At 40.7% G+C, this 12253-nt stretch overlaps 1 protein-coding gene across 2 annotated transcripts; it reads left to right on the top strand.

The window, feature by feature from the left end:
* The first annotated feature begins 2788 nt into the window (after positions 1–2788).
* On the top strand, positions 2789–10071 carry TEX30 (testis expressed 30). 2 transcript variants are annotated; one of them, XM_059685061.1, is made up of 6 exons: positions 2789–2922; positions 6445–6518; positions 6999–7229; positions 8190–8238; positions 8708–8913; positions 9603–10071. In XM_059685061.1, the coding sequence occupies exons 2-6, from the start codon at positions 6504–6506 to the stop codon at positions 9774–9776; spliced, it is 675 nt and encodes a 224-aa protein (XP_059541044.1). In that variant the 5' UTR covers positions 2789–2922; positions 6445–6503; the 3' UTR covers positions 9777–10071. The 2 variants fall into 2 exon arrangements, with proteins under 2 accessions (XP_059541044.1, XP_059541045.1); XM_059685062.1 differs by having other exon boundaries at positions 2803–2881.
* The last annotated feature ends 2182 nt before the right edge of the window (positions 10072–12253 follow it).

Raw genomic sequence — 12253 nt, 5'->3', positions numbered from 1 at the left:
ATAAACCTCTATCTTGTTTACACTATTATTTTGGATTTAAGTTACTCACAGCCAAACCTAATACATCTTACAAGGCCTTTCATAATCTGGTCTCTGCCTGCATCTTTAATCAAATCCCTCATGACTTCCTAATGGTGTACTCTGTAACCCAGCAAAATAAATCCCTTACCTTCTTTCAATGGCTTCTTACCTTGCTTGTGTATGCTTTCCCCTTGGTCAGCAATGCCATGACCCTCTCTTCTTCCTCTGGCTTAGACAGCCTTCAGTGCTCATTTCGGGAATCACCCCTCTGAATCTTCCACCTGCATTTACCATGCTGTGGGGTAGTGATCCAGTTGGTTGTCTCTTTCCCTTACCAGATTGTAAGCAGCTTGACCACAGGGGCCATGCTCTTCTTCTATTTAATAAAGTGCCTCCAACTAGAAAGGCTCAATAAATATTAAATAAATGACGACTGACCGAATGAAAATCACTTTGAAATGTGATTAGGAGAATTAAAAAGGAACTTGAAATCTAACACTGAACCATAATATAATATTTTACAGATTCCTTTATCTAGTAGTTCCCTTCCATCCACCTTACAGTTAAATAGTCTGTGAGAAATTGTGTTGTGTCTTATGTACATAAACATAACATGTGTCTGCAGCTTAAAAATAATTATAAGAAGCCCGGCTGGCGTGGCTCAGTGGTTGAGAATCGACTTATAAACCAGAAGGTCATGGTCAGGGCACATGCCTGGGTTGCAGGCTTGATTCCCAGTGTGGGGCTTGCAGGAGTCAGCCAATCAATGATTCTCTCTCATCGCTGATGTTTCTCTCTCTCCCTCTCCTCTCTGAAACAAATATATTTTTTAAAATAATAATTATAAGAAAACACCCATGTAACTACTAAAAAGATTCTTTTCTTGACAAACTAGTCAGACTCCTGAACCTTCTAGGTGCATAAGTGCACTTCCTTATAAAATCCAGTTTCAGCAAGAACCTTGGTTAGTCCTTTTAGCAAGAATCTTCCATTCTCTAGTGCATTTGGTCTTAAATTTACTGAAAATCATTGAATTGAACTCTTAGAGTGGATTTTATGGCATGTAAATAAAGTTGTTTTTAAAAGCATAGCTAGAAAATTAGGAGTCAAGAAATGTTGATTAAGATTTGTAATTCAGATCCTTTTTTACAGCTGCATAGTATTCCACTGTGTAAAAGTACCACAGCTGTTTAATCCACTCGTCTACTGATGAGCACTTGGGCTGTTTCCAGAACTTAGCTATTGAAAGTAATGCAGGATCTCTTACCCTCTGAGACAGCATGGAGGGACCTGGAGAGTATTATGCTAAGCCAAATAAGCCAGTCAGAGAAAGACAAGTATCACATGATCTCACTTACATGTGGAATCTAATGAACAAAATAAACAGATGAACAAAAAAAGCTCCAGAAACATTGAAGCATGCAATAGACTATTTCAGAGAAAAGTTGGGGGGGGGGGGCGGGGGGAGTGTGAACAGGAAGAGATTAACCAATGAACTTATATGCATATATGCACAGTCATGGGCACACAATAGTGCAGGGATGGCCCAGGGAGTGGAAGAGACTAGGGTGGAGGGGTTTAATTGGGGGGGGGGGGACATCTGTAATACTTTCAACAATAAAGGTAACTTCAAAAAAAAAGATTTGTGCCGAAACCGGTTTGGCTCAGTGGATAGAGCATCGGCCTGCAGACTGAAAGGTCCCAGGTTCGATTCCGGCCAAGGGCATGTACCTTGGTTGCGGGCACATCCCCAGTAGGAGGTGTGCAGGAGGCAGCTGATTGATGTTTCTCTCTCATTGATGTTTCTAACTCTCTATCTCTCTCCCTTCCTCTCTGTAAAAAATCAATAAAATATATTTTAAAAAAAAGATTTGTAATTGCGGAAAATGCTTGTGATCAATGACAAGTGGTTTTCTGGATTTTATTTCCTTACATGTTCTGTGGCAGAAAAGAGGACAGTTACCAACCACACTGGGCTTGGGGAAGATTCATTCATTCAAGAAGTATTGATTTGCCCTGGCTGGTTTTGCTCAGTGGGTAGAGCCTCGGCCTGCGGACTGAAAGGTGCCAGGTTCCATTCCTGCCAAGGGCATGTACCTTGGTTGCGGGCACATCCCCAGTGGGAGGTGTGCTGGAGACAGCTGGTCAATGTTTCTGACTCTCTATCCTTCTCCCTTCCTCTCTGTAAAATGTCAATGTATTTAAAAAAAAAATTAGTAGGAAGCAGAAGAATAAGCGGTGAGGGTACGTGGGCGCTCACTGTGACGCCTTTGATGACGGGCCAGGTGAGAAGCCTGCGGAAGGTTTTGAGCCCAGGCGCTGACATTTCCACCGGGTCTAGTTGGCCTCTGAGCTGATAACCTAGGGACGAGGTGGGGGGAGCGTGGGAACAAGCCGTCATCCGACTGTTTCAATAACCCAGGCTAAAACGATGGTTGGAGCTCGGACCGGTCTGGTATGAAGTGTGAGAAGGGGTTGGATTCTGTCTATATTGGCAAGTAGAGCCAACTGGACCCACGAATGGTGGGGAGTGAGAGGTGCCACCGCGCTGTTTTGACCTGCGTAACTCCTAATGGCGTAGCGGGGCTGGGGAAAGGGTGCAGGGTGAGACAAGGTGGCGGTGGGACAAGGTGGCGGTGGGCAGTGGCCCGAGGCTGCCCGTCAGCCACCTACGCGTTCGCGTGCACACGTGGCTCGGTCCCGGCGGGCGGCGGCGGGAAAAACTCCCGCTCCCAGCGTGCCCCGCGCGCCCTCCCGCGCGCCCGGGGGCGGGGCCTGCGCGCGCATGCGCCGCGACGGAACGCGCTGGCGGTTGCAGCGAGCCGGTCCCTGCGGGCGTGAGAGTTGCTCTCGGAGGCGGGTAAGGGCGGTTAGGTGCTCCCGGCCACGCTCCCGGCCCCGGTAAGTGCGGCGGCGGCGGGCGCTCCTGGGCCGGGGACGGTCTCTCCCCGGAGAGCTAGAGTGCCTGGCGCCTCGCCTGAAGCGCTTCGGCTCGCGGCTGTCGCCTCTCGGGGGCTATTTGTCGGCTCCGTGAGGCGGTCGGTTTAAGTTCGGCGCCCGCGGGCTCCGGCCGCCCGGGCTGCATCCGCCTGGCGGTGAGGAGGCCGGAGTGTGGGGGACGGTGCGGGCGGGCAAAGCCAGGCGGAGGCAGCGCGGTCCCCGGCCAAGAACTTGAAGCTGCCCCCGGGGCTTTGGCGGTCGCCCGGGTCCTCGTCGCGGCCGCCGCACAGCCCGGCGCCCGCGCGGCGGTTGGGAGGAGAAGCCGCTGCTGAGGCGCCTTTGACCCCTGAGCTCCCGAGACCCCGCGTCCAGTGCCGCCTCCGGCGTCGCGGGCGTCGCTGCAGACCGGCCGCCGGCTCTCGGCCCCCGCCCCGCCCCCCACTCCGCCCCGGAGACTTGAACTCCCGACGTTGCCGTTGACCCATGACTTCCAGCGAGCGCACTGCTGTCGACTTAATAGCACACGTTTTTTCTCTCTTTTTTTAACGTGTTTTATTTTTACTGATTTCAGAGAGGAAGGGAGAGGGAGAGAGAGAGAAACATGGATGAGAGAGACATCAGCTGCGGGCTGCCTCCTGCCCGCCCCCCGCAGGGAGTCGGCCGGCAGCCCTGGCTCCGGGCTCCGCGTTCAACCACTGAGCTGCACCTGCCGGCCCAGGCCCGCGGGCCCGTTTTCCCAGCGGGACGTGACAGTGGTCGTGGCGTGTTCGATGCTGTAGCCTGAGATGTGACCCCTTCCCGTGAACGCCGACGCCGTGGGGACGCTGCAGGCAGTGCGTGCGGAGATGGTCCGCTCTCGGCGCGGCGTCTCGGCGAGGTCGGCGGTGTTTGCTCCGCGTGCGGCCCAAGATGCCGAAACTGAGCGAGGTTTTCCCCCCGCCCCGTGGGGACCCAGAGCCGGACACCATCACCCGGCCTGTCTAGACCGGGGTGTGGTGGGGCCGTCCTGGCACCGTGCAGTGTTTCCCGAGTGCTCCGGGACGTGTGCTCCAGTTCTGGACAGCAGACCGACCGTCCATCTACTGGAAGGGAGTAGAGTTTTCCTGAAAGCGGAAGCCCAAGTCGTCGAGGAATGGTGGGGCGTTCTGGGTTAGCATAGTGGGTTGAGTACACGTATCCGACTCTACTCCCTCCTGAAATCTCACTAGAGTTACAGTAAAGGGATTTTTTAAAAAAGACAAACCCAGCCTAAACAGTTTGGCTCAGTGGATAGAGCGTCAGCCTGCGGCCTGAGGGGTCCTGGGTTCGATTCTGGTCAAGGGCATGTACCTTGGTTTCGGGCACATCCCCCACCGGGAGGTGGCTGATGGATGTTTCTGACTCTTATTCCTCTCCCTTCCTCTCTAAAAACATCAATAAAATATATTTTTTTTAAAAAAAGACAAATCCACAAGGATGGTGAGAAGGGGAAAGGAAACAAAGCAATCAAATACTGGGCACTAGAAAGGAAATGTCTTAGCACATCTTAGCTTAGTTCTGAACCAGCAGCGGGAATACTGTGGAGCAATCTCCTATAATAATGAAAGCGTAACATGCTAATTGGACCGGGCAGCCGGAGGACCCTCCAGATGAAGCCGGGGCTGCAGGGCCAGCCCCTTGCACAAATTTTGTGCATTGGGCCTCTAGTTGCATATAAACCACAAACATCTTAAGACTGCACAGAAACTGGCGGTGAAAGTAATGGTGCTGAGGATGGATGTAGAGGGCTTAGGTAAAGACTTGGGTAACATCTATTTGAAAACGAATTAGATCTGGATTTCTTTTCCCATTCACACCTTTCTCCCATTATCTTGAGAATAGAACAGAGGACTTCTGGCACAGTTAATGATGGGGTTACATTTATGAAAACGGGCACTGCTTCACCCTTCTCCCACTCAAATCCCAGAACTTTTGCAGTCAGACTAATACCCTTCAGGCTCAAATAAGAACGTTTTTCTACACACACCTACACATATAAGGGAAAATAAGTTGGACACAGTGGTTGCTTATGGGAAGAGAAAAGAACGTGGTGGCTGGTGGGAAAGAATGTGAGGAGACAACTGTATACATAATTGTTCTTTTAAAAGTTTGTACATGTGCATGTATTACCCATTCGAAAATAAAATGCGTTCTTTACAAAATTAGTCACAAATGAATATACCCTTTGACACAGCAGTTCCTCTGTCATAATTTATATTATAGATATATTTACACACGTGAAAATAAAAGTACAATGCTACTCATTGCAATACTATTTTAGCAAGAGATTGGAAACAGTCTCAAAATTCATTAACAGATGGTGAAATAAATTATGTTTAACCCTTCCTTGGAATATTCTGCAGCCATAACATACAACAAAAGATGCTTATTATATAAAGAAAAGAATAATCAAGTTAAAGTGTGTGTGGTGGGGGTCAAAGAAAGATATCACCAGTTTATAAAAAGAAAAAGGAGGGGTATGTGTACATATAAAGTATCTAGAAAAATATGTAAGAAATGGCTAATGTGGTGCCTTTGGAGAGGAGATCTTGGTGGCAAGACAACAGTAGAATGAGGGAAACCACTGTATATTTTTGGTATCTGTTGAACATACCCAGTGAATTAAAAAATGTTAATGGAAAGAAAAGGTGAATAATGGAGTTCCTGATGTTGATAATATCCTGAACAATAAAAGGTTTTTTACAGTAGTAGGAGTGCTGGGTAACAACCCTAAACTCTCAGTGGCTTCCAACATGTCATGGTTATTCAGTGGTTTAGATCTGGATTAGGCCGCACGCCATGTGTCTTCATTCTGGGGCCCAGGCTTAAAAACAAAAATACCTGGAGCATGCTTTTCTCATCTCATGGCTGAGGGTGAGAGTTAAGAGAGTTTCTGGAAATTTGCCCTTCTCCTGCTCATAAATGGCACATTGAACCCTTTACATATATTCTGTTAAAGCAAGTTCCATAGCCAAACCCAAAGTGAATAGGGTTGATATGCACCCTTCCTATTGGGAAGTTCTGCAAAGTCACATAACACATGGTGTGGGTATATACTTTTGCATGGTGAGAGGGAGAGGTGAGAACAATGGTGAAGGAAATGGGTTAATAGAAATATGCTGTGAAATTAAAGATAGTTGAAAATAAATATGCTTAGAATATATCTATATATATCAATATACAGCATCCTCTTTTGATAAGAGTTTTCTCAGGGCTTCCATGTTAAGGTAACACATTGGCTTTGTGTTATATGACATCTGTCAGCCCCACACCTGGCCCTATAACCTATTCTGAGTGCCATAGGAACTTAATTATTGAAAATAATTAATGCATATGTAAAGATACCAGTTTTTAGAGAAGTAGTTTTAAATGTGTTTATTTCAACTACTGAATGTGTTCATTTATAGTTCTTGTATCATATCCATGTTTGCCAACCCACCTTTTACAATAGGATCTTCTTTTCAGGGAGATGTCCTTTGCTCCTCAGATGTAATGCACTTTAAATTTGTTATTCAACAGTGAAAATGAGTCATACAGAGGTAATACATATTTTCATATGTTCTGCATCTTCAAGATTCTTTGATGTTGTTTGGTAGTCATATGGTTCCAGAGTAATTTTCTTATTTTCAGCTTGTATTGTGAGCAACAATATAGCACTAATGGTTAAGAGTAAGGACTTTAGAGCAGACTGCCTAAGTTTGAATCCAGCTAGTGTCTATATATAATCTTGGGCATGTTACTTAACCTACTGTGCCTCAGTTTCCTCATCTGTAAAATTGAGATAATGATAGTATTTGCCTCATAGTATTATTAGGAAGGTTAAATGTGTTAATAACTATAAAAAACTTAAAATAGTACCTGACACACAATAAGTATTTAACTATTAGCTATTATTAATAGCATTGCTTTTAAATCAGAAACTGTTACATGAATCATGGATCTTGAAGAACATTTAGTTATTCAGTTGTCTGAATTGTCAAGGAAGTAATTTCTGATCTCTTTATTCTTTTGAATTCCAGGTTAAATTGAAAATACCTTTTGGGAATAAATTACTAGATGCTGTTTGTTTGGTACCTAACAAGAGCTTAACATATGGAATAATTCTTACACATGGAGCTTCAGGAGATATGAATCTTCCTCATTTGATGTCACTGGCGTCCCATCTTGCATCTCATGGTTTTTTTTGCCTGAGGTTTACCTGTAAAGGCCTTAATATTGTACATAGAATTAAGGCATATAAATCAGTTTTGGTAAGAAATTTTCTTTGTATTTATTTATAACAAAATTGTGTTAAAATTCTTAATAAATTTAAGACAAACTTTGTTAGCAGTCATTTGATTTAATTTAAATATCTTTAAATGAGTTTTCTTAGAAACTCAGCAGTGTCTGAAGTTTCCATGGAGATTAGTGCTCACATCACTCCGTGATACTGCCAGTGAAGCTACTCATGATGTAATTTTCTTACTGGAATTATATAACTTTAGGATACAGTTATATTTTGTCCACTATAATATGAATGTACACATTTAGCATGGTTTTCTATAGATGTTATTTGGAAACTATAAAATCCCTGTATAACGAAAATCTGAAATTTTATTTTTTATTGGTTTTGACAGATATGTGTTCCACTTATTTATGTATTCATTGGTTGATTCTCAAATGTCTCCTACTAGGGATCAAACCCACAGTCTTGGTGTATGGGGACGATGCTCTAACCAACTGTGCTACTTTGCCAGGGCTGAAATTTCTTTTAATCCAAATTTCTTTTAATTACTTTTTTTTAATTAAATTTCTGTTAGTTACTCTAAGCTTGCTACGTTTTTCAGAGCTTTAAATTAAGATGTTAGTATTATTATCAAATTTTGTATTAGTTGGAAGCTTTTACTGGCATATCTGTGTATATCTTTCCATCTATCTATATATCTTGTTCTGTAAAGGTATTTTAATGTTGGACTTCTTTAGACTGGTGAAATGGATTTTTTTGCTTTACATATTTGCCTGTATTACTCAACATAATTTGACAGTGAAGGCATCACCAGAAGAGCAAAGAATTAGTTACCTCTTTCAAGAAGAATCTCTTAAGAATTTGTGGTTGTCTTTGCAAAGATTTTCATACATTTCAGTAATGATGAGAAATATATGTTGATTTTCCCAATGGAATGTTTTATAGAAGAATTGATAATTTTTTGTTGAAATTTTTTTTTTTTTAGAGTTACCTCAAGACCTCAGAATACAAACTTGCAGGTGTTTTCCTTGGAGGTAAGTTACAATACTTGTTTTTAAATATAGGACTAGGTCATTGAGAATTAAAATAGATTACAGGAAGCTAATTTAAGGAATTTTTTGTTTCGTTCTGGAAAGTCACATGTATGATATCAAAGTACTTTATATATTTATAGCAAATTTAAACCTCATATATATGTATTATAGCCCAAAGATTTCTCCTTTTATTTATACATCTGGTTCACCTCTCATATGATTCCTTCATGAGGATTTTCACAATCCTTCAGAAAAGTAATTCCTTTCTTTTAAATTGATTTAGGATTAATTTTTACCTCTTCACAGTTTATAAGTTTCCATTATGACTTGCTATTTGCCACCTTTTAAGAGTTACTTTGTTGATTTACAAATACGATGGATAAACTAAATGAAATTTAATTTGCCACATTATCCCCACTACTTTGTGAATGCTTATACTTCAAACAACTTAATTTTAATTGTTTTTTAGGTCGCTCAATGGGCTCAAGAGCAGCTGCTTCTGTAATGTGTCATATTGAGCCAGCTGATGCTAATGATTTTGTTCGAGGTCTCGTTTGTATTTCTTATCCACTGCACCATCCTAAACAGCAGCATAAACTTAGAGATGAAGATCTCTTTCGTATAAAAGATCCTGTACTATTTGTGTCAGGCTCAGCAGATGAAATGTGTGAAAAGGTGAATTACAACTTGATATTTTTGTGCATGAGAGAGCAAGAAAGATATGTTGGGAACAATATATTACCTGCAGCAGCCAGTCTTTTTACTGGTTAAGAGATGCTGATTTGACTAATTCGAGTTTTGTGCATTAGTTGCCCTGTTGCTTTGGAGAATCTAAAATAAGCATAATAACAAAATTAATCTCCCTATGAGAATTGGTAAATGGATTGACTTTTTACTTGGGAAATGATTAATCTGAATCTTAGGAGTTGGGGATTACTAGACTACATTTGGTTTATCATTTCAACTTTCAAGCAGATTCTCCAATTTTTTATAAAATTGATTCTTGAGAAAAAAATAGTAACTTGTACTTATTAGTAAATATCAGTGTATTTCCTAGCCTAGAGCATATAATTTCTTTGGGGAAAATATTTTTAGGAGATTTTTTTGGCTCTATAATTTAATTTTTATCATCAACATTAAATGCTTGATTTGTTCTGTAGACTTGCTGTTTCTGAGAGATGGGGGACTTCCGGCCACTTCAGTAGACATTTCCTTGCACATTCCTTTGCCTTAAACGTTGTTCGTAGAGTAGGTATTTAATGAATATTTAGTGAATGGATGCTAGTATAGGTGGGGCAGAAGAGAGAATTTTTATTAGACACAAATAGATCATTAGTCTAGTATCCTCTTCTTTTTTCCTTTAGAACTTGTTGGAGAAAGTCGCACAGAAAATGCAAGCTCCTAATAAAATCCACTGGATTGAGAAGGCAAATCATTCCATGGCAGTGAAAGGACGGTCAACGAATGATGTTTTCAAAGAAATAAATACACAAATTTTGTTTTGGATTCAGGAAATCACTGAAAGGGACAAGAAATAATTGTCTTTAGTTAAAAGCCATGTTATTTTGAATACAAATACAGTTAATTTGATAAAGAACAGCATAACTCTCAGCATTATGAGGTATATTTTCAACTAACTTAATGTTCTTTAATGTTCCCCCATTTATAAAACATGTTTTAATTGTGAAATCGATGTATTTTACAAAATGTGTTTTGAAAGCATAGTTCTATAAAGATGATGCACAAATGTTGAAGACAGTCTAAATATAATTTATTTTTATTAATATAGTTAAGTTTGAAAGAATTAAACATTTGAATTTTGTTACAGTGGAACTTTTGTCATTTCTTTGCAGTTGAGAAAGTAATTTTGCAGAGTGTCATCTTTAAAAAAGGAAAGCAATACTCATTTTACTATAGTAAATTCAGTCACTAATTCAGGCCCTCAACAATCTCATCTGTATAATTGCAGAAACCTAATTGATTTTCCTATTTCATTGTCTCCTTGCTTCAGTAAGCCACTTGATACCTCCAACTCAAAAACTTGGGAGATACTAAGGTTAAAGTCCTTAATTTAAGGCCCTGCAAAATAGGGCCTTATTTTCCCCATTCTCTAAACCTATACACCTCATTTATACATAAATGAGGTGTGTGGCCTGTCTGCCGTGAGTTTGACATCCTTGCTGTACACAGTACTAGGTAACATGGACTACACAAATATCTCTCCTTGGAAGCCACATAATATCTTGCTCTTTGATGTTAATCACACTTTGTCTTCTCAATAGATTATTAACATATCTAATCCATACCACTTAAATTACATACTCTAAGTCAGGGAATAGTTTTTACTCACCTTTGTATCTATAAAGCAGTTTTTAGTTACTTATTGAATGACTTAGCTTTCATTATTCAGTAAATATTTGTTGTAGTGACCTATATGATATTCACAGAATTTCTAACCATTATGAGCAATCCTGATTTTATATTGTTATTCACACACCTATAATTGGGACTTTTTTCCTGGTACATAAAGAATAAAAACGTAGTTCACAATTTTTAAATAGCTCAAAGAATGTAACATTAATCAATATAGATTTTTTACAACTTCAGTTTTTTTCCTGAGTGTTTTCCTGTAGTGTCTATTACTGTTAGTAATGTGATTTCTCTGGTGTTCATTATTTTTTATTGTCTATGATTTTTTAAAATAAATTTAGCTTAACGTTTATTTTTTAATAACCTAAATTTTTTTATTGATTTTAGAGAGAGGATGAGAGAGAAACATCGATCAGTTGCCTCCTGCTCATACTCCAACCAGGGATTGAACCCACAATCTGGGTATGTGCCCTGACTTGGAATTGAATTCACCATCTTTTGGTGTACAGGATAATACTCCAACTGAACCACACCAGCCAGGATTAGCATTTACTTTTAATTCTTCTCACTTGAGACTGACATGAGAGGTCTCCAGTGCAAAGGACAGAAGTGTTTTGTTTGTGCTGAAAACTAGGTAATTGTACTTTTATTAGTAGGCAAGGAAATTAAGTAACAAATATGAATGACAGAGCCCTGGAGGGGAAACCCTTTACCTCTGCAAACTTAAGCATCAGCACGAGAGTTACACAAGTTCCTTTTCAGTTTTTATAAGAGCTATTCAGAGGTATACTAATAAAGGTTCAGGGCCATAAGCTCTGAAAAATCTAAGGAACTAGAGAGTAAAGTGTTAAAACATTGAGTCTCCTTTAAGGTAGTTACATTAAATGAATTAGAGAATGCCTGCCATAGGCAAGAGATTGTTTTGCCAGTTGCATTATTTCATAGGAAAAAAATTTAAAAATCACTCTATGTAGGTGGAGAGTCAGAGAGGAGGGTGTACTTTACCCTGGAATCCAGAGGAATTGCTGAAGTTTTATCTAGAAGTAATGAATGCCTACCAAGTATTCTACAAAGACATTCTTTGCAAAGATAAACCCCAAGATAACAGGTAAACCTAAATTAAGCATGTAACTCCTGGAGGCTATGGTCCAGTAGACTGAAAGACCGTAAACTCTGACATTTAAAATGTGCCTTTGATCTTACTGTCTTTCATACCCCAAATATCTTCCTTGCACTCAAACTTATGTGACCAAAGAGGCCTGAACACTATTTATAAAGAGTAATATTTCTTTCCTCAACTCACCTTGAATAAGTGAAGACTAAGAATTATATCTTCAAAGGGAAAGTACTCTAAATCCAAGGTAGTGTTAACATTTTCATTAATAGTCCATACTGTCACTACTTTGTGACTGAACTTTGAGGAAAAAAAGTGAGCAGGACTTAAATCTGGCTCTGCCCCACCCTATTTCTGACAACAGGATGCATCACAAGTAGTAGCTACTTCTTGGAATCACCGGCCAGGGTGAAAAGGGAATTTGCCAGGAGACCATGGTGAAATCTAACTTTGGTTTTCAGCATAATGGTAGGTTGTTGAAGAGGAACAACAAACCCATCCAGAAAAAAGGAATATAAAAGTAGGTGCTTT

Source organism: Myotis daubentonii, chromosome 2 (assembly GCF_963259705.1).
Source record: "Myotis daubentonii chromosome 2, mMyoDau2.1, whole genome shotgun sequence".
In the NCBI taxonomy this organism is placed as follows: Eukaryota; Metazoa; Chordata; class Mammalia; order Chiroptera; family Vespertilionidae; genus Myotis; species Myotis daubentonii.
This window is presented reverse-complemented; position numbering and strand designations above follow the sequence as displayed.

Excerpts from the sequence above, each read along its gene's own strand:
- TEX30 (XM_059685061.1), top strand. Across the intron at positions 7,230-8,189 it reads AGGCATATAAATCAGTTTTG|AGTTACCTCAAGACCTCAGA; the intron begins GTAAGAAATTTT and ends TTTTTTTTTTAG. Across the intron at positions 8,914-9,602 it reads CAGATGAAATGTGTGAAAAG|AACTTGTTGGAGAAAGTCGC; the intron begins GTGAATTACAAC and ends TTTTTCCTTTAG.